The 27,708-nt window shown below is 46.9% G+C and overlaps 1 protein-coding gene across 1 annotated transcript; it reads left to right on the top strand.

Moving 5' to 3' along the window:
• Positions 1-1,619: 1,619 nt before the first annotated feature.
• On the top strand, positions 1,620-27,006 carry LOC103171640 (coiled-coil domain-containing protein 50). Its single transcript, XM_042339192.1, has 12 exons — positions 1,620-1,734; positions 2,815-2,916; positions 12,728-12,857; positions 16,753-16,843; positions 18,705-18,846; positions 20,985-21,581; positions 23,073-23,194; positions 23,359-23,415; positions 24,852-24,983; positions 25,711-25,790; positions 26,426-26,532; positions 26,957-27,006. The coding sequence occupies exons 1-12, from the start codon at positions 1,620-1,622 to the stop codon at positions 26,974-26,976; spliced, it is 1,695 nt and encodes a 564-aa protein (XP_042195126.1). The 3' UTR covers positions 26,977-27,006.
• The last annotated feature ends 702 nt before the right edge of the window (positions 27,007-27,708 follow it).

The following is a 27,708-nucleotide window of genomic DNA, read 5'->3' as shown; positions in this document are numbered from 1 at the left end:
GACAAGATGGAAGCCATACTCTTTGGCTCTCGTCAACGTCTACAATTTCACGGCTCTCACATCCTCCACCTACCCGACCTCCCCCTAAAACTCTCCAAACCCATACGCAACCCAGGGGTCAGGTTCGACCCCCAATTATCCTTCCTCCCTCATATCCGGTCTCTCACCAGCACCGCTTTCTTCCACCTCTGATGCATCGCCCGTCTCCGCCAATACCTCTGCCCAAAAGCTGCTGAAGTTCTGGTCCAGGCCTTTGTCACCTCTCGGCTGTACTACTGTAACGCCCTCCTCACCGGTCTTCCCTTCACTACTATCCATAAAATCCAAATCATTCAGAACTCTGCCGCCCACATTCTCACCCGCACGAAACTCCGCTCCCCGATCCCCCCAGTCCTGGCCCTCCCCCCCACCCACAAACTCAGCCCCCCCATCACCCAAGTCCTGGCCCTCCCCCCCACCCCCAAACTCCACTCCCCGATCCCCCCAGTCCTGGCACTCCCCCCCACCCCCAAACTCCGCTCCCCGATCCCCCCAGTCCTGGCCAGACTGCACTGGTTGCCTATCCCAGAGAGGATCAATTTCAAGATCCTCACCCTCGTATTCAAGTCCCTGCACTGCTCTGCACCCCCCAACCTCTCTGAACTCCTCTATCCTCAAAACAGTTCCCGTTGCCTTCGTTCCTCTGGTTCTGGTCTCCTCCTCGCCCCCGAGTCCTCCACTCCACTCTCGGCGACCGTGCCTTCAGCCATTATGCCCCGAGGCTCTGGAACTCCCTTCCTCACTCCCTTCGTCTCATTCCCTCCCTTCCCATATTCAGATATCTGCTGAAGACCTTTTTTTTCAACCGTGCCTTTGGTCCCCCTCCTACCCCTGGCTCAGTCCCGGGATCCGTTACCGTAAAACACTCTGAGATGCCGTCCGGCATGGAGGGCGCTATATAAATCCAAGTGGTTGTTGTTGTTGGCTGTGATATCTATGTGCTGTGTTGGCTGTGCTCTCTGCACCATATTGGCTGTGTTGGTTGTGTTGGCTATGTGCTGCATTGGCTCTGTTGGCTATGTTGTTGAGTCCTGTAGCTCAGTGGTTAGAGCACTCGCTTTGCAAGTGAGAGACCTGAGTTCAATTCCAGGCAGAGGGCGAAACCTTGGGCAAGTTTCCTTACTCCACACAGAGCCTAATAATAATCCCTCCAAAACCAAAACCAATAATAAATTGGTCATTTTCAATCCATGACTGTTTGTGGGACATTGCTGTGTGCAATTGGCTGCCGCGTTCGCCCACAAATATACAGTCAAATCATTTTACAGTGTCTTCTGTGAACTGCTTTGGGACGTCTTCCCGATGTGAAAAGCGCTATATCAAATGCAAGGATTATTATTATTATGTGCTAATAGAAATGCTACCATTTATTCCGGAAACTTGCCTGCATTTTATGTGGAACTGAAAGCTATATTCAAGTATTGTAGTAGATTGCTTCTGTCAGACATGGTTCTGGGTTGGATGTGACTGTAAAGAATGTGTTTTGTCCTGAAAATTAACTTCTGTTTAGCTCATGGCGGTCCCTGGTTGCTGACCCTGCCAGAAATCCTCCTTCAATCGTTTGGGATGAGACCTCTGCCATGTCCAGCCCCCTCTTTATTCAACTGAATCTGGATGAACTGGAGCTTCCGTGTGGGGAAGACCAAGGCTGGAATTTGTCTCTGAGTCCAGCACTGTGTAAGGCTCACAACCAGGGTCAGTGTTTGTGCAGTTGAATCGCCCTAGTTGGTTTTGGTATTGGTGTATTTGCTGAGACGCTCAATGTGCACGGAGCTGTTAATGTGACTTTATTTGAGCTGCTAGTGCCTGTACAGACACAGTTTTGACTTGTTTTGGCATCTTTATTACGCCTGCATCTGTTCAGAATTTACAGGACAATGTATTCTCCCCGGTCTTTACATAAAAGGCATTTGATGAGTCCATTGCTCACCAGTGCAGTCAGCCTGTACCTTGGCTCCCACCCAGCTGATGCTGGAGTCTCAGTGATGCTGATTTACATCCCTATCGACACACCATCTGTGCCAAATGTAGCTTAAGTGCCTTTCGTTGCTGTACAGCAACTTATTTTGTTTGATAAGTTTGTTGTTAGCAAAAGATGTGTAAACATACATTGGCGATGAGATCACTGTTAGCTCCAGGAATTGGCTCAGGGATGAAGAATCGCCGACAGATTGACACATCTGAAATGTGGAATATGAAATGTGTTTTTACGGCGAAACAAAGCACAGGAAGTTTTCAATATGGTACAAACCTTGTGCGTTGGGTGGGGGGACAGTGATGGTCATGGAATCTGCTCGCTGGTTGCTGGTTGCTAACATGATCACCTTTGTCTAGTGATACATCAGTGTTAATGGCAGGCCTCGCTGAATGGGCGAGTTGACGGGGTCGAAGTATAGGGCCGTAGGTTTGGGAATACATGGGGGGAGGGGAGGCCGCGAAGGTCAGCATTGGTGTCTGTTTGTCTGGCTCCAGCTCAGTGAATACAGGCTATGCAATAGTTGCATTAACAGCTCTGTGAACTTTGAACGTCTCAGCAAATACACCAATGCCAAAGCCAACTGGGGCGATTCCCAGTGACCAAGCAGTGAACCCGCTAATGATCACTGTTTCTCTCCAGCGGAGCACTCTGTGGGGTGGGGGAGAACTTTACAATAACCAGCAGGAGAGTTTTTATCTAACTTCCGTCCATCCTGAGGCAGATGCAGTTCCCTCTGCCAGGAGAGCAGGCCCAGGCCCGGTTTGCTGACTAGTGACTGATCTCTGAACACTGAACAGCTGTATCTAATGGTTTCTCTCTCTGTGTCTGGCTTTCAGTGAGACGGGGCTTCGCAGTGCTGGAAGATCGCAGTCTGGCCCACAACCTTCAGGAGCAGGAGAGTAAGTGTTGCTGACACACAGCCTCCACACTCTGCACATTTCATCAGCTTCTCTTTCCCTCCTCTGAACACCCCATCGCCCCCTTCTCTCAGCTATTTTCTCAACTGCTAGATGAGTGAGTGGTATATTTTGTCTTAGAGGTTGAGATTCCACACTGTTATTTGGAAGAACAGAATGTTTTCTCTGGGCCAATATTCCTGCTGGAACCATGAAAGCCGCTTAGTCAGTCACTGCTGTGTGTTAGTCACCAGCACAGATTAGCAGCTGTTTGCTGACATACCGCAAGTGGTTATTGAGCTGGGATCAATAGATTCATTCAAAAGGGAACTGAATATCATCTGAGTGCTAAATTAAAACATTCAGGGATAATGAGAAGATGATAATATGCTGCCAATCCCTCTGTGTACAGTGGTCACCTGGAGCACACAGTGTGGAAACCTTTGATGGCAAACTGGTCTACAATTAATAATAGTAGTAATAATACTTGCATTTGATATAGCACGTTATCTTGAAGAGTCCTGTAGCTCAGTGGTTAGAGCACTCGCCTCGCAAGCGAGAGGACCAGAGTTTCATTCCCAGCAGGGCAAAATGTTGGGCAAGTTTCCTTACTGCACACACCTCTGTTTACCAGCAGTAAGTAGGAGCCCAGTTGTTAAGTCGATTGGTGGATCGCTTTTCCGGGGGTAATAATCCCTTCAAAAAAAACAATAATAATAATCTGGTCACTCAATCCACCACTGTTTGTGGGAAACTGAGGGGTGTAATTGGCTGCTGTATTTTGCTCACAAAATATACCGTCAATTCACTTTACAGTATATGCTGTGAAGCTCTTTGAGACGTGAAAAGTGCTATATTAAATGCAAGGATTATTATTATGTCTTCGAGACGTTTCAAACCGCTTCACAGAATATACTGTCAAGTGAATTGACTTTATATTTTGTGGGCAAATATTGGCAAGACAGAGGCCCTCCTGCTTGGCTCCGGGCAGCAGCTCCTCACCTCAGCCCCTGACACTATCCCCATCCACGGCTGTGCTCTTCACCTCACTGAGTCAATCCAAAACCTCGGAGTCCTTTTCGACCCTCAGCTATCCTTCAAACCCCACATTCGTGCTGTGACCCGTTCCGGCTTTCACCACCTCCACAGTATTGCCCACCTCCATCACTGCCTCTCACCGCAGGCCCCCGAGACCCTGATCCATGCTTTCATCACGTCCCGGCTTGACTACGCCAACTGCCTGCTCACTGGACTTCCCAACTCTTCCCTCCACACGATGCAGATTATTCAGAACTCTGCAGCTCGTGTCCTCTCCTGCACCAGGCTCCCCGAACCAATCACCCCCATCCTTGCTCAGCTTCACTGGCGCCCCTTCCCTCAGAGAATCGAGTACAAAGCCCTTGTTTTGCTCCCCCCTACCTCTGCGATATCCTAATCCCCTACCATCCTGTTCGCTCCCTCTGCTCAGCGAACTTCATGTCCCCCGCCTCGCTCGCCCCATTGTTGGTGGGCGGACCTTCCGCCACTCTGCCCCCACCCTCTGGAACTCCATCCCGCAGTCCTTCCGTCTCGTCCCCTCCCTTGCCACCTTCAAGACCCATCTCAAGACCCTCCTTTTCAATCGTGCTTTTAATCTCCCGACTTCCTCCCCGACCCCAACCTCCAACTCGGGTTCGTAATTCTGTCTGTCCAGTGCCTTGGGCCACGAAAGGCGCTTTACAAACAAAATTTTGTTGCTTTTTAGCTTCAAGGCCCTCAATGGGCATGCTCCCCCCCACCTCACTGACCTCCTAACCCCATATTAGCCTGTCCGCTCCCTACTCTCGGAGGACACCGATTGCTTCAGGTCCCCCGCACTTCCAGCCCCACCATTGGCGGTCAGGCCTTCAGCATCTCTGTCCCCACACTCTGGAACTCTACCCCGCAATCCCTCCACCTCGCCCCTTTTCTTGCCTCCTTCAAGTCCTGTTTGAAGATCTTCCTTTTCGACCGTGCCTTCAGCCACCATCGCACCCCACCATGCTCTCTCCCTTCTGACCCCAACTCCCAGCTCAAGTCCCAAACCCCTGATTATCCAGCGCCCTGGGACGTCTTTCCAACGTGAAGGCACTGCACAAGTGTCATTTATTGTTGTTGTTACTGCTAGGTAAACAGAGGAGTATGTGTGGAGTAAGGAAACTTGCCTAAGGTTTCGCCCTTACCCGCTCAGGAATCAAACCCAATTCTGTGAAATGCTACTGTGTGGTTGCTGGAGATCAGGTGCTCAGTAGTTCGCAGCCTGAAACCTGCTGTTGTGGCTAAGATCTCAGAGATTGCGTTAATGTCAACTGTTTCAAACACTTTCTATGTGATGATTGTGATAAACTACAGTGTGGAGTTACTGTGTAAGCTGTCTGTAATGTGGCCTGCCAGCAGTTTTGTGAAACATTGCCTAAATTCATTGTGCAAGGATCAGTCAGGCGTGAGGGAGGGAGGAACGGAGGGATTCACTGAGGTGTAGTGCCTGTGTGACTGAGTGAGTACAACCAATTCCATTTCCCTGCCTATTCCCCACACCCTTTATTAGCTGTCTACCTACGTTGCTAGCTGAGGTTGTGTGTGTGTTTTAATACCTTAAAGTCCAAAACACCGATTCTCCAGGTCTTGGGACATCCTCCTGACGTGAAAGGCGCTATACAAATGTTATTTTGTTGTTAAAGTTATTCAATGCTTCAGATTTGATTTTAATGAATGGCAAAGCTTCCAATGTGAGGTGTCATAATAATCCTTGCACTTGATACAGCGCCATATCACGTTGTTGAGACGTCTCAAAGTGCATCACAGAATTGTGGCGAAACAGGGAGCAGCTGTAGCTAATTAGACTTAACCAATAACAAGCAACATACTGATTAATCACTTGATTAGGTGGTAATTCTAAATTACTGCTGACCAATCGGAAACTGGTTGCATCCAGAGGGTATAAAAAGGGGATCACTGCGCGAGCCTTACTTGAGCAGAGAGTCCAGAGTGAGCTACGTCCGGAGTGAGGTGAGGCCAGAGTGAGAAGGAATTGGGTGATAGTGGGAATTAGGTGCAGAGGGGAAAGTAGGTGCAAGGTTGTAGAATATCTTTTAACAACAATAATATAGGGATAAAGAGAGTGAGAGGAGAGAACGGCCTGGCAGGTGATGTGTGAGGAATCTGGTATGTGGGAGTTGATGGAGGGCCCTGAGCCCAGGCGACTTCATCTGCAGCAAATGTCTCCAACTGAGGAAGATCCAGCTCAGAATAGCTGAGCTGGAGTCTTAGGTGGAGACACTGCGCAGCATTAGAGATGTGGAGAGCTTCCTGGTCAGTTTCATCCTGGAGCCAGACACTCCCCCGAGTCCCAAGGAACATTCTGTTACCAGCCACGGACAGGACTGGGTGACGGTCAGACAGGCGGGTAAGGGGACCCGAAAGAGAGAGGCAGAGGAACCCCAGACTTTAACCTTGTCCAACAGGTATGAAATACTTGCAACCTGTGTGGTGAACAAGGAAGTCTGTGAGGAAGATGGGCAAACTTACCCCATCACCTCTATACAGGAGGCCACACAAAACAGAATAGTCAAAAGGAATATAGTGGTAAGTGGAGATGAGACAGTCAGGAAGACTGACACACATTCCTGCAGCCGTAGTAGGGAGACAAGAAGACTCTGTAGCCTTCCTGGGGCCAGGGTGAAGGACGTCACTTCTGGGCTGGAGAAAAATTTGAAGCAGGAGAGTGTGGATCCAATAGTTATGATTCACATAGGGACCAATGATGTAGGTGGGACCGGTAGGGACGAGTTGAGGAGCAAGTTTCAGGAATTGGGAGTTAAGATGAAGAGTGGAACTTCGAAGGTATTAATATTGGGATTATTACCTGAGCCGGGGGCAAATTGGTACAGGCAAAAAAAAATTAAAGATCTGAATACCTGGCTAAAAGAATGGTGTGGCGGGCAAGGGTTTCACTCTATGGGCCACTGGCATCAGTATTGGGGGAGACGGGATCTATTCCAAGTGAATGGACTCCATCTAAACAGGGCTGGGACAAATGTCCTGGCGACATGAATAAATAGGGAGGTAGACAGGGCTTTAAACTACTAAGTTGGGGGGGGGGGGGTAAAATCAATCGCGTGTAATCCGTCACAGGTAAAATTAGGACCAATGAAAGTGGGAGAGCAGATTAACGAGGGAGATGAGCAAAGTGTGTCAAGCGGGGAAAGGAAGCCCAGGGATAGGGTACTGATGAATAGGACTAATAGCCTGAAGTCAGAATTAAGGGCACTATATCTGAATGCACGAAGCATTCGAAACAAGATAGATGAACTAACTGCACAAATAGAAACAATAGTATGGTCTAGTAGCCATCACCGAGACATGGTTACAGGGAGATCAAGGGTGGGAGCTAAATATTCCAGGGTACGTGGTGTATAGGAAAAGATAGGCAATGTGGTAAACGAGGAGGGGGGGTGGCCCTGCTAATAAAGGATGGGATAAAAACAGTAGAGAGGAAAGATTTTAAATCAGAAAAGCAGGAAGTAGAGTCAGTATGGGTAGAAGTACGTAACAACAAGGGGCAGAAAACTCTAGTGGGAGTAATTGATAGACCCCCGAACAGCAGTCACAGTATCTCTTAAGGTATAAATCAGGAAATTAGCGGAGCATGAAGCAAAGGAAAAACATTAATTGTGGGTGATTTTAATCTGCATATTGATTGGGACAACTAAATTGGGAAAAGTAAGATAGAGGAAGAGTTTATAGAATGTATTAGGGATAATTATCTGGATCAGTATGCTGAGGAGCCAACCAGGGAACGGGCCATATTAGACCTTGTTTTGTGCAATGAAGCAGGGCTGATCAGCAAACTGGAAATTAAGGCTCCTCTCGGGCAAAGTGACCATAATATGATGGAATTTAGCATTAAGTTAGAGAGGGAAGCAGTTAAGTCCGAAGCAAAGGTCTTAAATTTAAGTAGAGCCAACATTGCTGGTATGAGAGAGGATTTAGCCAAAATAAACTGGGAAATTAGACTTAAGGATTTGACAGTAGACCAGCAATGGCAGACATTTAAGGAGATAGTTAAAATTCCCAGCGAGCAGGTATTCCTTTGAGGAATAAGAATGCCACGGGAAAGGTGACCCAACCGCGGCTAACTAGAGCAGTTAGGGACAGTATAAAGTTAAAGGAAGAAGCCTATAAAACAGCTAAGATGAGTAGTAAACCCGAGGATTGGGAGAACTTTAGGGATCAACAAAGGAGAACCAAAAAAGTGATTAAGAGGGAGAAAATGGAATATGAGGGCAAACTAGCGAGGAACATAAAGAGAGACTGCAAGAGTTTTTATAAATATATAAAGAGGAAGAGGCTGTTAAAGGTAAATGTGGGTCTGTTAGAGGCAGAGACGGGGGAATTTAAGTAGGGGACAAAGACATGGCAGAGTCATTAAACAAGTACTTTGCTACTGTCTTCACCTTAAGAAGACACTGAAAACCTACCAAGAATAGAGGGCAACCAAGAAGACAATGTTAGCGAACAACTTGGGGGAATTAATATTAGTAATTAATAAAGAAATGGTTTTAGGTAAATTGTCAGGTCTTAAAACTGATAAATCTCCTGGACCTGATGGCCTACATCCTAGGGTTTTAAAAGAGGTGGCTACTGAGATAGTGGATGGCTTGTCTTTGATCTTCCAAAATTCTCTGGATTCTGGAACAGTTCCCATTGATTAGAAGATTGCAAACATAACACCACTATTTAAGAAGGGTGGGAGAGAAAAGATGGGGAACTATAGACCAGTTAGTCTGACATCAGTGGGAGGGAAAGTTCTTGTGTCCTTAATTAAGGATGTCGTTATGGGATTCCTGGAAGACCATAATAATAATAATAATAATCCTTGCATTTGATATTAGCGCTTTTCACGTCGGGAGGACGTCCCAAAGCGCTTCACAGAACACACTGTAAAGTGAATAACAAGATTAGGCAGAGTCAATATGGCTTTACAAAAGGGAAGTCATGCTTAACTAATCTTTTAGAGTTTTTTGAAGATGTATCCAGCAGGTTAAATGGGGGGAAACCAGTAGATGTAGTATATTTAGATTTTAAAAAGGCATTTGACAAAGTGCCACACAAAAGGCTATTGCACAAGGTTAAGGCCCAGGCGATTAATGGGAACGTATTAGCATGGATTGAAGAGTGGCTAACGGGTAGAAAACAGAGAGTAGGGATAAATGGGTCATTCTCGAATTGGCAGGATGTGACTAGTGGAGTGCCACAAGGATCGGTGCTTGTGCCTCAGCTATTTACAATTTACATCAATGATCTAGATGAGGACATTGAATGTAACGTATCTAAATTCGCGGATGACACTAAACTCGGTGGGAGAGTAAGCTCTGAGGATGATGCAAAAAGATTGCAAAGGGATATAGATAGATGAGGGGAGTGGGCGAGGAGGTGGCAGATGGAATTTAATGTGGGGAAGTGTGAAGTTATTCTCCTAGATAGAAAAAATAGAAAAACAGATTATTTTCAAGAGAGGGAGAGATTAGATAGTGTTAGTGTTCAGAGAGATTTGAGTGTTCGTATATCCGAGTCTCAAAAAGTTAGTTTGCAGGTGCAGCAGCAACTAAGAAGGCATTCATTGCAAAGGGTTTAGAGTACAAGAGTAGGGAAGTCTTGCTGCAGCTATATAGGGCTTTGGTGAGACCGCACCGAGAGGATTGTGTGCAGTTTTGGTTTCCTTATTTAAAAAAGGACATACTTGCCCTCGAGGGGGTGCAGCGTAGATTCACTCGGTTAGTTCCTGGGATGAGGGGACTGACCTATGAGGAGAGGCTGAATAAACTGGAGCTGTATTCTCTAGAGTACAGAAGAATTAGGGGAGATCTTATTGAAACATATAAGATTCTTAAAGGGCTGATAATGTAGACACTGAGGGACTGTTTCCCCGGTGGGAGAATCTATAACCAGGGGTCACAGTCTGAAAATTAAGGGTCAGCCTTTTAGAACAGAGTTGAGGAAACATTTCTTCGGTCAGAGGGCAGTGAATTTATGGAATTCACTACCCCAGAAGGCTGTAGATGGTCAGTCCTTGAACATCTTCAAGGCTGAGACTGATAGATTTTTTAAAAAATGGAGGGATTAGGGGATTTGGGGACAGGGCAGGTAATTAGAGTTAGGTCAGAAGATCAGCCATGATCTTATCGAATGGTGGAGCACAGGCTCGAGGGGCCGAATGGCCTACTCCTGCTCCTAATTCTTATGTTCTAATACACTGCAAAGTGAATTAACTATTTTGTGAGCGAAATGCAGCAGCCAATTGCGCACACTTCTTTTAAAACGAAGGAACTTTTCAAAGGGTCGGGGCATAAACATATAAACCAATTAAGTAACCGCTGGTGGCCGAGCAGAATGTCACTATTTTGTATCTGGTTGAATAACCACATTTAATGGGGATTGGGAAAGAGGCTCAGAGATTTCTAGCCCAGTCTGCACACCCTGCATGTGGAATGCCCCAAACACATTCCTTCCCCCCGAACTCATAACATAAGAAATGCTAGATGAAAAAAGACCAAGGTCCATCTATAGCAACAACAACTTGCACTTGTATAGCGCTCTCCCCCCCCCATGTAGGGCAGCATCTCAGAGGTTTAACAATGGTGGAGCCTGACTCTGAGCCAGGGGAGGGGCAGTGACTGTAATCACGGTTGAAGAGGAAGGTTTTCACGTGGGACTTGAAAAAGGGGAGAGGGGGGTAAGGAGGAAGGATTGAGGGAGAATGTTACAGAGTTTGGGGGCGTAGTGGCTGAAAGCACGATCTCCGATGGTGCGGCGGAGGGTGCGAGGGAATGGAGGCGCTGAGTGGTGAATTGGGGAGTACGGAGGTCAGAGAGGTGGGAGGTGCCAGAGAGTGAAGGGATTTGAACAATGGTGAGGATCTATTTCGCCTTCTTCCTTCCTGCCGGTCGCCTGAAAATATGTCCCAAACTCCGTATGTACTGTATCCCTTGATGTTATTTCCTAAAAGAAAACTATCTAATCTGTGTTTGAGAGAATCAACATTTCCTGCTTCAACTGTCTCCCTCAGGAGCCTGTTCCACAGGTTCGCTATTCGCTCACTGAAATAGTGTTGCGTAGATTCATTCTGAATTTACCCTCTTCAATCTCAGGCCTCTAGTTTTACAATACTGGACTACAGTCTAACATGATCTACATAATAATCAACATAACTTGTGCACCAAGGTAACTTTATTCTGTAAGCAAATCCAGCAGTTAACTTGCACACAGCAACAACAACAAGATTTCATTTATAGAGCGTCTTTCACGTCGGGAGGACGTTGGACAGTTGGGTCGGCAATATCCCACATTCAACCATGAATGACTGATTTTATCTGGGAGGGATTGCCAACCCAGAAACATAGAGAAACTCCTGGTTTTGTCCACCTGGACAGGCTGACTAGAACCCTGGTGAATAGGTCATGAACAGGTGACAACACCTTGTATAACGGAGCCCACATCAGCTTAGACTGAGCTCAAATCATGACGTGAAGCTTATGAACCCGCAACTTTCTGAGCCCGAGGCGAGAGTGAAGCCATCGGAGACGGCCTGACGCCTGCCAAGCTTGACACCCATCCTGGTTGCAGTTTGCGCAGTGCCCACTGTGATCAGGCAGTTGGAAGGGTCTCTTCCTGCTGTCTCCAGTGCTGCTGGGATTGAGAATCAAAGCTGGGCTCTGCTGTAAAAAATGCAGCTTCAAGTTGAAGTTCAAAGTGTATTTTTTTTTTAAAAATCGTATCGTTCCTGTAATCACATTGCTGCTCAGCAAAAATCATTTCCTTCGGGGAAGGGCGGCTGAGCTTTTTGTTGCAGCAGACTTCAAAAACCAACAGCAGCAGCCCATGGAAATGTCTGAAAATGCTTCAACTCATTACTGTTAAGTACAGTGACTTTTTTAGGCGAATTTGGCGGCCATGTGTCTCACAGATAGCCATGAGCTAAATGAACTGCAGTGTCAGTCAGCCCAAGCTCAAGTCCTAACTCGGGACTTAAACCTATAACCTTCTGGCCTAGAGGTGTGAACCCTGGCCCTGACACCGGTTTATACTTCAGAGCAGTTGTGGCCAGCCCATGGGCCATGGGCCAAAACTTGTCTGCCAAACATTCGCACTAGTCTAGGAAAGTCTGTTGAATCAATATTTTGGTTCCAGTAGTGATGTTTATGGTGTGGCCATAAATCAAGAAAAATGTATTTAGTTGGCCGACCCAAAAGCTTGGCCAACACTGCGCTAGGGGGCCTGACAGATCTTTTCATTAATGTCTAATTCAGAACAAGGTTCCGTGTTGGGAGGTCCCTTATCTACCCCACGTGAAGGGTGCTATATAAATGCATTGTTGTTGTTACTCACAGTTCAGGCCACGACTGTTTGTGGGACGCTGCTGTGCGCAATTGGCTGCAGAGTTTTGCCCACAAATATACAGTCAATTCACTTTACAGTATAGTCTGTGAAGCGCTTTGAGACGTCTTAAAGAAGTGATGAGGCGCTGTATCAAATACAAGGATTATTATTATAATATAGGGAGTTACACTGGGGCAGGAGACAGGTGAGAATGGTTGGAGTTACAGTGGGGGAGGGGAAGGAATCTCTTTGTTGATTCCTAGACTTTTTATGTTTCTCATCAATTACCATAATGTGGCTTAAACTGTGTCAGGAAGAAGGTCAGAACCTTCCGTGCAATGGGAGTGTGTATTGATGAAACCCAGTATTCCACCTAGTCTGAGTGCACAGTTTGACTGCTCATATTGCTGTGTTTCAGTCGAGCATCACTTGGCTTCCAACGTGCAGCGGAACCGCCTAGTGCAGCATGACCTGCAAGTGGCCAAGCGACTGCAAGAGGAGGAGGACCACAAAGCCCAGCTTCGCCTTCAGAAACGCCAGCGAGAAATGTAAGTCCTGTCGCCCTCCCTGCGGGACAAGAGGGCGCAGCCTCAGGGTGTGTGAGGGCCACGTTTAGCACCAATACCAAGAAGAAATTCTTTAGGGCAACAGAGAATTTGAAAAGAATAGCAGAAAGGCTGGATCAGATCAGAATGCCGGGACTCGTTTAAGCAGTAGCTGGGTGAGGTTCTGGCAGTGTGATATGATAGGTACAAAACACAAAATACTGCAGATGCTAGAAATCTGAAACAAAATTAGAGGAAAAAGACAAGTGGGAAGTGTAGAGCAGGTACAAGTGGACAATTTCCTCAAATGCATGTACCTAAATGCATGTAGCTTAGCGAATAAGGTTGATGAGCTGCAGGTTCAACTCGCCGTAGGGGGTTATAATGTGGTGGCAGTAACTGAGACATGGCTCAAGCCAGGACAGGAATGGGAGTTAAATATTCCAGGATATAATGTATTCAGGAAGGTTAGTTAAGGATACAATTATAACTGCAGAAAGGAACGAGGTTCTGGAGGGCCCGACAACAGAATCCATCTGGTTAGAGATAAGAAATAAGAAAGGAGTGGTTACACTGATAGGGGTTTACTATAGACCACCAGACAGCGGGAAGGAGATAGAGGAGCAGATCTGCAACCAGATCGCGGATAGATGTAAGGCGAACAGAGTTGTGATAATGGGGGATTTCAATTATCCCAATATAGATCTGCAAAATACCAGCATTAAGGGCAAGGCAGGACAAAGATTCATAGACTGTGTACAGGAAAATGTTCTTGAGCAGTATGTCTCCAGTCCTACGAGGAAGGAAGCATTGCCGGATCTGGTCCTGGGGAATGAAATAGGTCAGGTTGAACAGGTTTCGGTAGGGCAGCATCTAGGTAACAGTGACCATAATATTATTAGATTTAGATTACTCATGAACAGGGACAAAGTACAGTCAAGGGTGAAAATGCTTGACTAGAAAAGGGCTAATTTTGATGGGCTAAAAAGGGACCTAGAGTTGGTGGCCTGGCAAAACTGACTAGCAGGTAAAACGACTCGAGAGCAATGGGAGATCTTCAAAGATATGATAGCTCAGGGTCTAAATAGACATATTCCCACAAAAGGGAAATGTACGACAACCAAGCCAGCCTGGATGACCAGGGATATTCTGTCCAGGATGAAAAAGAAGAAGACGGCATACAACAATTGCAAGACGCAAGATACTGAGGATAGCAAAGCGCATTATAGAGAATGCAGGAGTGATCTTAAAAGAGTGATAAGACAGGCTGAAAGATTGCATGAGAAGAGGTTAGTGGGTAACATAAAGGGGAATCCTAAAATATTTTACGAGGACATAAAGGAAAAAAGGTTAGTTAAAGGTAGGGTGGGGCCAATCAAAGGCAATGATGGCAATCTTGTTGTGGAGGCAGAGGGCATGGATGATGTACTGAACGAGTACTTTGCATCTGTCTTCACAACGGAAACGGATGCCCCAAATGCCGCAGTATTGGATGAGAGGGTAGAGGAAATAGATCAGATTACTATAGACAGAGAGGAAGTTCTGAAAAGATTGACTGGGCTCAAAATTGATAAGTCACCAGGACCAGATGGGTTTCACCCAAGGTTGCTGTGGGAGATACGGGTTCAAATAGCAGAGGCTTTGGCCATTATATTTCAATCTTCATTGGACACAGGAGTGGTTCCAAGAGACTGGGGAGTGGCTAATGTTACCCCCCTCTACAAAAAGGGGCAGAAAGACAAACCCGAAAATTACAGTCAGCCTAACTTCGGTCATAGGAAAACTACTGGAGACCATAATCCGGGACAGAATAAATCTCTACTTAGAGGAACGTGAGGTAATCAGAGACAGCCAACATGGATTTGTTAAAGGCAAATTTTGCCCAACAAATCTAATAGAATTTTTGAAGAGGTGATGACTGGCGAGGGTTGATGAGGGAAATGCGGTTATTTACATGGATTTCAAAAAGGCTTTTGACACAGAACCGCATTTGACCACATTTGACAGTACCGCAGTGGCAGTTTGGATTAGGAACTGGCTGAGTGACAGAAAGCAGAGGGTGGTGGTTAATGGGTGTTTCTCGAAATGGAAGGAGGTGTACTGCGGTGTCCCCCAGGGATCGTTATTGGGACCACTGCTCTTTCTAATATATATTAATGATCTGGACTTGGGCACAGAGAGCACTATTTCCAAGTTTGCAGATGATACAAAGTTAGGGTAGTAAATAGTGAGGAGGACTGTAACCAACTGCAGGCAGACATACACAGAATGGTGGAATGGGCTGACATGTGGCAGATGGATTTCAATGTGGATAAGTGTGAGGTGATACACTTAGGGAGGAAAAATGATGGGAGGCAATATAGACTTGGTAGAGAGGTTATGGTTAATCTATACAAAACACTGGTTAGGCCTCAGCTGGAGTACTGCGTCCAGTTCTGGGCACCTTACTTCAGGAAGGACATTAAGGCACTGGAAAGGGTGCAGAGGAGATTCACGAGAATGATACCAGGAATGGGGAACCTTAGCTATGAGGACAGTGGAGAAGTTAGGACTTTTCCCATTAGAGCAGAGAAGGTTACGCGGGGACCTGATAGAGGTCTTCAAGATCATGAAAGGTTTCGACAGGCGAGATAGGGAAAAGCTGTTTCCGCTGGTAGGTGTGTCTGTGACCCGCGGTCACAGTCTTAAGATATCTACCAAAAGAAGCAGAGGGGAGGTTAGAAGAAATGTTTTCACTCAGCGAGTTGTTGGAACTTGGAATGATCCGCCCGAAAGGGCAGTGAAGTCCGATTCGATATCAGCTTTTAAGAGAGAATTGGATAGGTATCTGAGGAAGACGGGTTAGTGAAAGTCACGCTCTGTCATAGAGCCGCACAGACTCAATGGGCCGAATGGCCTCTTCTGTGCCGTAACATTCTATGAAAAAAAAAGAGAGAGCTGGGAAAACTCAGCAGGTCAGGCAGCATCTCATGGAGAAAGGAAAGTGAGTCAATGTTTCGGGTCCACGAGCCTTCGTCGGGACTCCTGACGAAGGGTTGTGGACCCAAAACGTTGACTCACTTTCCTTTCTTCATAAGATGCTGCCTGACCTGCTGAGTTTTCCCAGCTCTCTCTGTTTTTGATATGGTATGTATTCTGATAGCAAGAAACATCTTCAACTGAACCTCTCTTGTGATCTGTCCACAATGATCTGGGTCCTGTTAAGCCCAAGTTGATCCAGGCTTTGTTCTGCTCTCTGTTGGAGTCATTTAAATGTTGTGGGTGATTGCAGGGAAGCATTCAGAGGCACAGCGGCCTTTTTTCAGTCAGTTTATCGCCAGACAAGAACACGAAACTCTAGTCCACAATTGTGGCTAAAGTTTCACTCTGACTAGCTGATGTGGCAGCTGGTTTTGGGCTGGGATAGAAGACTCTGTGAGGTTGGAGTTGAGACATTGTTGGGATAGTAGTACAGATCTTTACCTCACAGTGTTTGTTGCTGACTCTCGCCACTACAAGTAGCAAATCCTTTGCTGGCTCCCCTCCCCTTAGCACAGAAATAAAAACAGACATTCTACATCTCCCGCAAACGGCAATGTCACATGTGACAATGGTTCAGTCAGTGAATCAGACTAGTTCAGGAGAGGCTGCAGAGCTAAACGACAGACAGTTGATGTGATTCATAGTGGAGGCTCTGTTCAATCGTGTTCAGTCTAATTCAGCCTAATTAACGAGCTGTGATACCTGCTCGCGCTGCCCTGGGCTGCCTGTGGGAGCAAAGAACCTTTAAGAGCGAGGAAGCTCCATAGTGGAAGAGCCAATTCTTCCCTGTGAGCCGGAGTGGGTATATTACATCATTGAAAACTGTTTGAGCCCTTCCTGCCTGTCTATGGCTCATGTCTGGCTTCTTGTGTTGCAGAGAGCGGCGTGACAACCAGATGGCCCAGGTTATTCAGGACGAGCTGGCATTGCAGGCGGAGCAGAGACGGCAACAGGAGGAGACCGACGAGGTAAGCCCTGGGCTGCACTGTATGTGATGGGGAACCTCCCCCTGCTGACAGCCCTAACCTTCAAACCACACTCTCCTGTGTCACTGTGTGTGTGTGTGTGTGTGTGTGTGGAGGCAAGTGGCTCACAGACATCCAGCCCAAGATTCCTCAGGGTGAAGTGTCAATCCCTTTGATGTAAAACAGTTGAACAGCGAGCAATGGAATGGCCTCTGGCTTTCAGTGTTGCTCATTTTGACTTTACAATTTTCCACAGTGAGATCTTGGAGTCAAAGGGGTTGATGTAGATCTGGGTTATCCATCCTTTTGGCTGCTGAGTAAGGTCCACGGCCTACATCTAGCCCGGACCATATCCAACATTCCAACCCGCTGCCTAACTCCCTGCTGACCTTCCTCCCAAGGCAGGGCAGGTGTCTGCCAGGAAGGCAAGCGCTTATCTTACCAATGGCGTCCTTAGCAACTTAGTCCAGCCGCTGCACATAATGATTGGGAGAGAGAGGGATTAGGGGGGGTGGGGGAGAGGAGAGAGAGAGTGGGGAGAAGAAGGGGGGAAGAGAGAGAGTGAGCGAGGGGGAGAGAGTGAGCGAGGGGGAGAGAGTGAGCGAGGGGGAGAGAGTGAGCGAGGGGGGAGAGAGAGTTGGAGGAGAGAGGGGGTGACAGGACTCTCTTCCCCATCTCTCACTCACACTCCTCACACTCCACTTTTCCCCCTCTCAATCACTCTCTCCCCTTCCACGCTTTTTCTCACTCCCCCTCTCTCCCACACACACTCTCTCTAAGCCCTCTCAAACTTTCTCAATCATCCTCTCTCTCTCTATCCCCCCCATCTCGGTCGTCCCCCCCCCCATCTCTGTCGTCCGTCCCCCCATCTCGGTCCCCCCCCCCCCGGCTCGGTCCCCCCCCCCCCCAGCTCGGTTCCCCCCCCCCCCCCCCCGGCTCGGTCCCCCCACCCCAGCTCAGTCCCCCGGTCCCCCCCCCCCCTCCCCGCCGGCTCAGTCGTTGCAGCTGTTGAACGGTTGGCTTGACACACCTACAGCAATGCCCGTCTTTTCCTGCTTCGTGCCCATGTGCAGTGAGTCGTGGGATTAGAGTTCAATTGAACACCATTAATCTCTGCAATTTCATAAATGAGATGGATCCTTGCATGGTATGTTATTCTGGGTATAAGGCATTGCGCTGACAGAAATTTACATAAACTGACACAAACTGGAGTTTAGATTTTAACCCCCACACATACAGCTGGTGTCTCGCTTTAAAAAAACAAGTCCCTGGTGACTGCACTGAGCCATCAGTAAGTGCTGCTGTGTGTTTATCCACTGAGTGGTGTGGGAAGTGACTGTAAGAAACTCTTCAGATCAATTCTTGTGTATTTCTAACCGGGAAAGTCCGGATGATCAGAAAGTAAAGTGAACGCATGTGTGTGACGCAAATCAATATTCCTTGGGAACATTTACTTATGCTACTTATAGAAATCTTGTGTCATGCACCATGTATAAACCGTGTGTAATCGTGCTACATTATGTGCCATGTGTAAACTCGTGTGGAGAGTACGACCCCTTAATTATGTCACTGAATTTTGTGGTTTCATCCATAAATATACAGTCAATTCACTTTACAGTATATTCTATGAAGAGCTTTGAGATATCTAGTAGATGTGAAAAGCGCTCTGTCAAATGCAAGGATTATTATTAACATCCAATACTTTCCACTGGTTCATGCATGGTCCATAACAGACCCCTGTGCTGGATAACAGGAATGACAGATTAAAGGGTCTAAGGGAAGAGAGAGAGAGACGGGGTGGTGCGTGGGCTGCAGACCTGTTCCTATATTATGTGCTCAGGATCATGTTTTTACTTGCTTGTAGGCAATTGCTCGCAAACTGCAGGAGAAAGAGGAGAGGAGGAGGAAAAAACATCACCAGGATAACACCAGTCAAGACCCCCAACATCACCAGGATAACACCAGTCAAGACCCCTACCACATGGAAAGCTTTGATGAAAGCAAGGGTAAGGCTTGGGAATGCTAGGACGATTCCTCGGTCACTCTCGTCATTCTGTGACTTTAAAGCTCTTCACACCATGAGTTTAGGAAAAGTGAGAGCTTATTGCAAATGGTAACAGGTGATGGATGGACTTCCCCAATTGGAATCTGGCTCTGATGTTACGGCAAGGGTGCAAGAGCTAATTCAGGGTTTAAGTGATTCTGCAGTAAACAACCAAACTCTCCATCACTCCCAGTCGCGTATTAAACAAACAGCTGTGACTATTCTGAAACAGGGAAGTCTGGAAGTGACTACTGGGTGATGGCTTGTATTCCCAATGCTGATCTTGTTGCTGGTGATGGGCTTGTTGAGCCTGGTGTCTGTGATACTGGTGCTGCTTTCTGGTGGTAGGGCTGTGCTACTGCAGTGTTGGTGGTGGTTAGGGCTGAGGTGTGCTTGGTGCCGGGTGATCTGTGATTCTGATGATTCAACCAGTTGACGATTCTCTTCTGAGAAAATGAGCAGCCATTTTGCCATTAAGCTGCATATGGACGGAAATCATTCTAATCAACGTTCAATAACTACAAGATTGTGAACACTTGATCCACAAACGATCTATCCATGCTGTTCGCTGTGCCTGCATCTCTCTTGCTTTTTGTATCTGCGTCTCTTCTACCCAAGACATGTCTTCTGTCATCCATTGTTTTGTTTCCTTATTTCAATCAGTGTTTTGTGACAAGCCACTGTGTGTTTCGGTGCCTTCCCCAGAGCTGCTCTGAGGGCTTTCAAATCCATAGAATCATGGATTTGAATATGCCGAGCTGGGAACTGGGTGCTGCACCAAGCAGGGAATTCCCAGGCCTAAGAGGACAAGAGCTTCCTCTTTACAAAGGAAACCTGATTCAGTCACAACACTTTCACATCCTCTCCTGGGTTTTAGGGATTTACCCAGATATTTCCAATTACTCCCACTCCATTGCAGATTCTCGTTTCCATCATCAATAGCTGCTAGTATTTCAATATTAAAAGCCTTTGCAATGATTGCCATCTTCTGACTTCCAAACCCCCACGTGATTAATAATGATGATTCGGGTAAAAATGGATTGAAAAGCAGTAAGATATTTATCAGTGTGGGAGACGAGGGAAATGGGAGACAACCACCTTCATAAAGCATTCTGAGACGCTCCCCATGTGAAGGGAGCTATATAAATGCAGGTTGTTGTTGCAGTGTAACAGCACTACGTTTGCTGTCTTGAGTTGATGAGCACCTCCTCACGAGTTGCTTGTCATGCTGGGGTGCAATCCTGTCTTTAAGAATCCCCTTTGATAGAATCATAGAATTTTACAGCACAGGAGCTCATTCAGCTCATCGTTCCTGTGTCAACTCTCAAAGAGCTCCCTATCAAAGAGTTCCACTTCTCTGTGCTTTCCCCCATCCCCACCATACCCATTAAGATTGATTAGGATGCCTATGCCTTGTTCTTAACTCCACATACTTCCTTCCATATGTAATGGGAAGACCACATTAATGGGTTAACTATTTGTGGTTCTGTGTCCTGTGAACACTGGTCTGGCACTGCCACTATTTAACAGAGGGCTATTTTAGAATCATAGAATCGTACAGCACAAAAAGAGGCCATTCGGCCCATCGAGTCCATGCGGTTCTTTGAAAAGAGCAATTAATGTCAATCCCACTCCCGGCCCTTACCCCATAACCTGCAAACCCGTCCTCCTCAAATACCTGTCCACAGCGTTTTTAAAAGTCGTTATCGAATCGGCCTCGACCGCCCTTCCAGACAATGTGTTCCAGATTCCAACAACTCGCTGCGTGAAAAAATATCTTCTCCCCTCCCCTCGGCTTCTTTTAGAGACTATTTTGAATCTGTGACCTCGAGTCACCGACACACCCACCAGTGGAACAGTTTTTTCCCTTTCTAACCTATCAAACAAATCCCCTCATGATTTTGAAGACATCTATTAGGTCTCCTAACCTTACTTAAATACTAGCAGTTACCCTGCATGTCTTTTATGCGCATGGTGCTTGATTTATTTTGTAACTCCTCACTGCGTGCACACACTCTCCCCACACGTTTTGTTTGTGCGTCTAACATTGACTAAATTCACTAACCAGCTCTCATGTTTTGTTGCGTCTGCACAATTCAGACCCCACAAAGAGCAAGCAGCATGGCGCGGGCTCCACGAGACGCCAGCTGCACGCCAGCCGCTCCCATAACAGTAGACGTTCGACACTCAAAAGAGAGAGCAAATTAAAAGCCACCTCACAGAGGCTCTCCTCGGTCACAGACATCAACACTGAGCCTGGGTTCTCCCAGCCCCAGTGCTCAGACACTGACCGCCATGGTGATTACTACCCAGATATCCACGCACTCAAACACCAGAGAGACTCTCGCAGGAGAGAGAAGCCAGTCAGGCCGCCTCCTCCCACCTTTAGTTCAGATTATGAAGCAGCCTCCAGCTACCAAAATAAAGGAGCCCGGCCTAAAGTGATCCAGGTGAACGGCCGTCACAGAGACACGTACAAACACAGGCGTGCGGACAAGCCCAGGGCTTCCCACAGGAAGCGGAGTCCCAGCGAGGTATACGAGCACTGGCCGAGGGGAGCGGAGGGAGGCCTGGACACAGAGGAGTGGCTGGAACGGGAGCTGGTGCCCACGAGGCAAGGAGAGGATACCAGGGAGAAAGCAGCACGTTCCCGGTCGCCAGGCGATTTTAGGAGTGAACAGCGAGATGCAGAACAAGGTAGCCAAAGCGTCCGATGTTTCATGCTTGTTTGCAACCTGTGTGAGAAGCACAAACGGAAAGCGAGCACGAACCTCTGGAAGCACAGGGGACTTGTGTACAGAGGCATTGCTGTGTGACCAGGTTAAATGGATCAGCACAACTGCACCCTGGTGTAAAAAGTGTGAGAATGGTAACTAATCCGTTGTGAGATACAGGAATAGCTTCTGTGGTGCTAGAATTGCCCAGTAAAACCTTCACAGCTCCTCTTGTTGAAGGAGGTATTGATTTTACCGCCAGTGGGTGGTCTCAACACTCAATGTTGCACCGAGAACCCCATAACCACAATGTGTCCCGTTCCAAGACTCCTGGCTGGGGGAAAAGTGTGCTTCCCCATACGAGAGGCAATGTGATGAGTGATGAGTCAGCTATGGAGTTGGTGGTGAGTTGTTAAAGTTGATAAACTCGATCTGCCCCCAGGATGGCAGAGTAGCTTTGAGGGAATTAAGCCAGGAGCAGCAGTGTGGGAGCTGCCTGGGGAGGTTCATGTCTGGTCTATCAGGGACTGAAGTAAGCTGTGTGAGAGGTTGTTGGGTGAATGCTTGGCTTTGACACAAATCTCTTACCTGAAGGTTAAGGTCAGTAACTTGAGACCTTTTGTTGGTCAGCTGTGGACCTGCCACAGGACCTGCGTCGTGGTGGATCCTGACCCAGGGGCCCAGTTGTCTGATGGCTGGTGGACAGATTGCCTGACAGAGAAGAGTAGAAATGCCTGTGCCTCTGGTGTTGGGAAAGATCGGAGTGTGAATAATGTCAGTATTGCTTTCAGTGTAAATTCACATTATGTTTTCACACATCTTCCTTCCTCAGTCAGACACGTTCCCGTGTGACTGTTGCTCACAGTCAGAATAGTGTGTACCAGCACTGACTGAGCTCCTGTATACTGGAGATCACCAGTGGGAACAACGTTGTTCTCTCATTGCTCGGAGCTGGTGGTACGTCCTCAGAACGAGAGGATAGAACTAGAGACTAACTCAAGGTTTTTGCAAAATTAAGTTGTACTTTTGGTGGCATTTATTGCAGTGAGGGCTTTGTCTGATGGGAAAGGCCTGTGTCAATGTTTTAATGCAGGGGATTTAGCCGAAAAAAAACAATCGAGGCTGCAGCCCACCAGCTTAACACTTCTGTTACTGCATTTACCCCCTCTCCTCTCCTACCCCAACCCCCTAGACAAATTTCTCTGCTCTGGAAGAGGACTGGAGAATGTGGAAGGAATAGGTATTCCTGACCTGCTGTTGTAAACCTGGTCTGGTAGCCACCTATCTTTCCTGCCTGAGATGCAGGAGTGAGCGGAGCCCAGGGAGATACAGGTTTAATCCAGGGGTTCTGGTTTGTGTAAAGTTTTATTTTGGGTGTGGTGGGGGTAGGGAAGGTTCATTAAAGCCAATGAGGATATTAAATGGGGCGAGCTCCCATTAGCTGATCACCAGAGCGTATTTTTATCATTTGCAGTGGGTTTGAGGCTGGAATCTGGAGTGAAAGAGGTGACACAAGGGATTTGCCAGCTGAGTGCCAGTGAGTGGGAACAGCGAGATGCCGAGCTGGCTCGCAAGCTGCAGGAGGAGGAGATGCTGGTAAGGCCAGAGCCTGCCCTGACTGTGGGGTTTGTTAGAACCTTTCCAGGTGGGTGTGAAGCAATCATGTGGTCCCCTGCGCTGACATTCCTGCAGCATTCTCCACCTGAGGGACACTATCCTGCTAACCAGCATCTGATTGGGTGTTTGTTCCTTTGCTCCAGGCCACCCAAGAGGCCCAGAAGGAAGCTCAGAAGGCAGCCCAGATGGCACAAGATGAGGTGAGAAGGTCCGTCAGTCTGTCCACGGTTTGCCCGAGGTGAGGTGAGAGCCATAGAGGTTTCAGAGAAGATGAACAATGCCCTGGCATCAGTGAGATAGTAGCTGAGTGTTTATTCACTCACTCTCTTGGGCATGTTACCAATGGAATACACAACATTAATAACCAGAGAGGGTGTGAATGAGAATCATACTACTCACTGCATCAGATTGGACGCTAACGAAGTAATTTGGCCCATTGTATCCGTGAAATTGTGTCTGTGCTGGTCCTCGCACCCCCACTGGAACTCTCTATGATGTAGTGCTGTAGCTCAGTGGTTAGAGCACTCGCCTCGCAAGCGAAAGATTTGGGGTTGATTCCCGGCAGGGTGAAACGTTGGGCAAGCTACCTTAATCCACACGTCTCTGTTTACCTAGCTGTAAGGACTCCGGTTGTTAGTCGATTGGCGGATTGCTTTTCCAGGGGTAATAATTCCTTAAAAAAAATAACAATAATAATAAATTGGTCACTTGGTCCATTGGTCCACAACTGCTGTGCACAGTTGGCTGCCGCGTTTTGCCTATGAAATAAATATACAGTCAATTTATTTTGTAGTATATTCTGTGCCATGTCTCAAAGACATTATAAGGCGCTATATCAAATGCAAGGATTGTTATTATATCCCATTCCCTGCTCTCCTTATCGTGTCAGTGTTGGTGCCCGCTCCCCTACTGGAGCTGTCTACTCTGATCTCTTGTACCCTTTTTAAGTTGTAGTGGAAGTATGGGAATGTAAAAGGACTAAAATACGTAAAGTACAGAGTGTCTGTCTCGACTTGCTGCAAGTGTTAAATAAACTATATTTCTGAGCTAACTCTGTGAGTGTTCATTAGCTATAGCGACTGCATCCTGGGTTTGACAATTGCAAGGAGAGGGAAAGCGAAAGGCAATACAATAGCACGTCTCTCAGAAGAGTCGGTACTCTCCCTCTACCAATGGGGCAGTCCCATCAGTTTATATACATGATTATTTGCGATCACCTCATGTCTCAAAACAATTCTTGCTGTTGATTGACAAGCAATATTCAGTCATCACAAATTTAATTAGACAATTGCAGACTGGACAAGGACACTGGTTCTGCTCTAATTTATCTACATTTTTGCTTAAAAAACAACTTTAATCTTATCATAGTCTAGACACTGTACTTTACGTATTTTAGTCCTTTTACATTCCCACACTTTACATTCCCACAGAAGGGAAAGAGAAGGGGAAGAAATATTAAGAGAAGAGATGTCATTCATTAATGTTATCTATAGGTGCTGAGGCTGGTTCGCCTCCAAACTACACTTGTACTTTTTACAGTGAAGCACTGCAAGACCTCAAATATGAGACATGAAAGGCGTGCGATCAAATACAAGGATTATTTGATTATTGAGGCTTTGCCTGCTGCTATTTGCAGGAAATCGCTCGATTACTGATGGAGAAGGAGAAACGGGCTTACAGGAAACACAAGGGGGAGTCTGGGCGAGCGGCAGAGGACGAGGGGAGAAAGAGATCATCCGAACGGAAACCACACGAGCACGATAAGAAGGTAGTCTGACTGAGCTCTTACAGGATAGGAACGGAAACCAGACAGAAGAGCATTACTGGGTTATGTTTGGGGAAGGCTAGAAGGAGGGCATTTGGGACAAAATCAGAAGTATAACTGATCACTAGAAGTCACTGAAATTTGAAGTGATCCCATCTTAATATTGGCTTCTTCATTGTTAACGATTGAAGACAAGGGATTTTAGTTTCTCTCCTGGTGTCCTGGCCAACAATCCCCAAGTAAATCGCTCGCTCACTCCACGATTATTTGTGGGATACTGCTATGCACAATTGGCTACCGTGGTTCGCCTACAAAATAGTCACTACGCTTTACGATATATTCTGTGAAAGGCCTTGAGATGTCTTGATGACGTGATAAGGTGCTATATCAAATGCAAGGAAAATACAAGGATGATGGTTAGAAGCGTTTGTAGAAATCAGACTGACCAGTTTTAAATGACCAGTTCCACATGATGTTCACATTGTGAATGACGTGGAACAGAGCACTTGCCAAACAGTGTTCCCAGTGACCTGAGCCAAGGGATGACTGATGGATCTTAATATAGTAGAGTAACAGAACACCGAGCATGCATTAGCAGATGCAGAGAGGGAAGGGATGTTATTGATGTCATTCTGAGATTCCAGTTCACCACTGGTGATTATCGATAGCCAGTCGAGTGTCTAGGCTGCAGTTCCTGCAATGCTTTAACCTTTCATTTTGCTCTTCCCAGTATGAGGCAGGTGATTATACTAGACCAAAGATGTGCGACGGGCCAGAAGCAGGCCTGGGGAAGCCTGAAAGACCAGTCAGGTACAGAACTCAAGTGACCATCTATTGTTGCACATTTCTCTCTCCATCTTGTGCAGCGTAGGGTTTTGTGGTGCTGCTGCTCTCTCAGCCCCTCACTGTACATGGCAGGCTAGCCAGCAAGTATGAGCAGTATTACAATCACCAACAGGACAGCTAAACCCTGGTTTGTTCTTGTCTCACATGCGTACACCCATCTTGCCTCTGCGATGATTGGATAGCATCAGGAGCAGCAAGCCTGGCTTTTCATTCCTTCCCATTCTCCTCCTAACTTCAGCTCGTTGAGTGAAGAGTGACGCCCAGTGGCAGCTTTATTGCCTGTTGTCATTGCCTGTTGTCATTGGTGATGGTCACTGTGTGCCTTGGTCTTTTAACTTACACATCACAGAGATCGAACTTCCAGCCCAGCTTTTTGGACCTGATTCAGTCACTCTTTGCTTAGAGGCAACCTGGAGATCAGCTGTGATCTAACCGTTTGGCAGGCAGGCCAGTGATGGTGTATTGTGATGCTCCCCACGTGTGTATCAGTGTGAGGAGGATGTCCTGAGATGTCCTGAGACGCCTTTGTTGTAGAAACAAATGTTGTTGTAGAAACGCATCTAAAGTTGCTGCTAAGATTTTGCTCTGCTTCCCTTTAGGCCTCCCGGCCCCAAGAAGGACTCTGATGACTTTGATTTAAATTACAAGTCATCCCCTCAACGCCCTCCTCGCCCTTCTTCAAGGTCTACTGAGTCTTCACAGAAAGGTACAGTGTGAAAAATGAACTGAGTTTCCAGTGAGCGGCCTCTTGACCTCAGAACTAAAGCACACCATTGATTTAATCTTGGCCAATGCAGGCAGGTTGCACTTCACTTTGAGCATTGACTCTAAGAGTCAGAGCTATCGTGCCCCCCCCCATTGCAGTAGGAAATGGTGACTTGTGTTCCCCACTGTAAGAGCACCAGCTTGTCTGATCTCCAGTCTAACTGTAAGGTAGGATCATTCTTAATAACATAAGAATTTGCTGGCGAAAGAAGACCCAAGGTCCATCTAGTTCGCCTTCCACCATCCTGGCAGTCGATTAACATGTCATGTCCTACTGCATCCCGAGATAAGAATGTAAGAATTTGCTCGGAGTGTCTAGCTAGTGTTGTCCAGTTATTAACGGACTGTTTGTTTTGTCTGTCTAGCTTCCTATTACAGGCAGTGAGAGGCTGGGAGTGAGCACCAACCCTAACCAGAAACAAGGAACATGAAGAGTATTATAACAAAGCTTCGAGGTTCTGGTTTGATGGGAGTCCGAAGTTAACATTTGACCTGGAGCAGTCTGAGAACGGCCAAGGGGAAGCCCAGATTGTGTTGTTTACTTCCAACAGCTTCCCACGCGGCCACCTCTAATAATCACCACACTTTTCAGTCTTTACTTGCACACTACCGGGAGGTAGAAGATTTTAAAACATGTTCTTATAATGGCAGGAATGTTACCTTGTATTTATTAAGTGTTTATTTTTTGTTTCGAACTCAGGCTTTCGCTGTGTCTTGTAAACGTGTTAACCTTTCCCTGTCCCTCTCCCTTCCCAACAGATGGGCCCCAGTTGGAGGAACTTTGGTTGCATGTTATATAAACCCTGTGCTTTTGTTTCTAAAAGACTCCATGCTTGCTGTGGTTTACTGTCAGCCCCAGATACCTGGGAGGCTCCATTCTGCCAAAAGGAAACTTGTCATATTCACAGGTGCTGGAGAGAGAGAAAGAGAGAGGTCTGGGAACTGGTCCTAGACTAGACAGTCTTACACAGCAAGCTTCGCTTGGTTAATATTCGAGGGGGGAAATAGAAAAACAGGTAGTTGACTTTTCTGGGAATGTGTGTGAGGGGGTGAGAAACAGTATTGTTTTTAATATATATGAAAGTTTGCTTGATATATCCTGGAGAATTCCAAACCC

The sequence above is a fragment of the Callorhinchus milii genome, unplaced genomic scaffold (genome assembly GCF_018977255.1).
Source record: "Callorhinchus milii isolate IMCB2004 unplaced genomic scaffold, IMCB_Cmil_1.0 Scaffold11, whole genome shotgun sequence".
Lineage (NCBI taxonomy): Eukaryota > Metazoa > Chordata > Chondrichthyes > Chimaeriformes > Callorhinchidae > Callorhinchus > Callorhinchus milii.
Note: the sequence above shows the minus strand (reverse complement) of the source record. Positions and strands in the feature narration are given on the sequence as shown.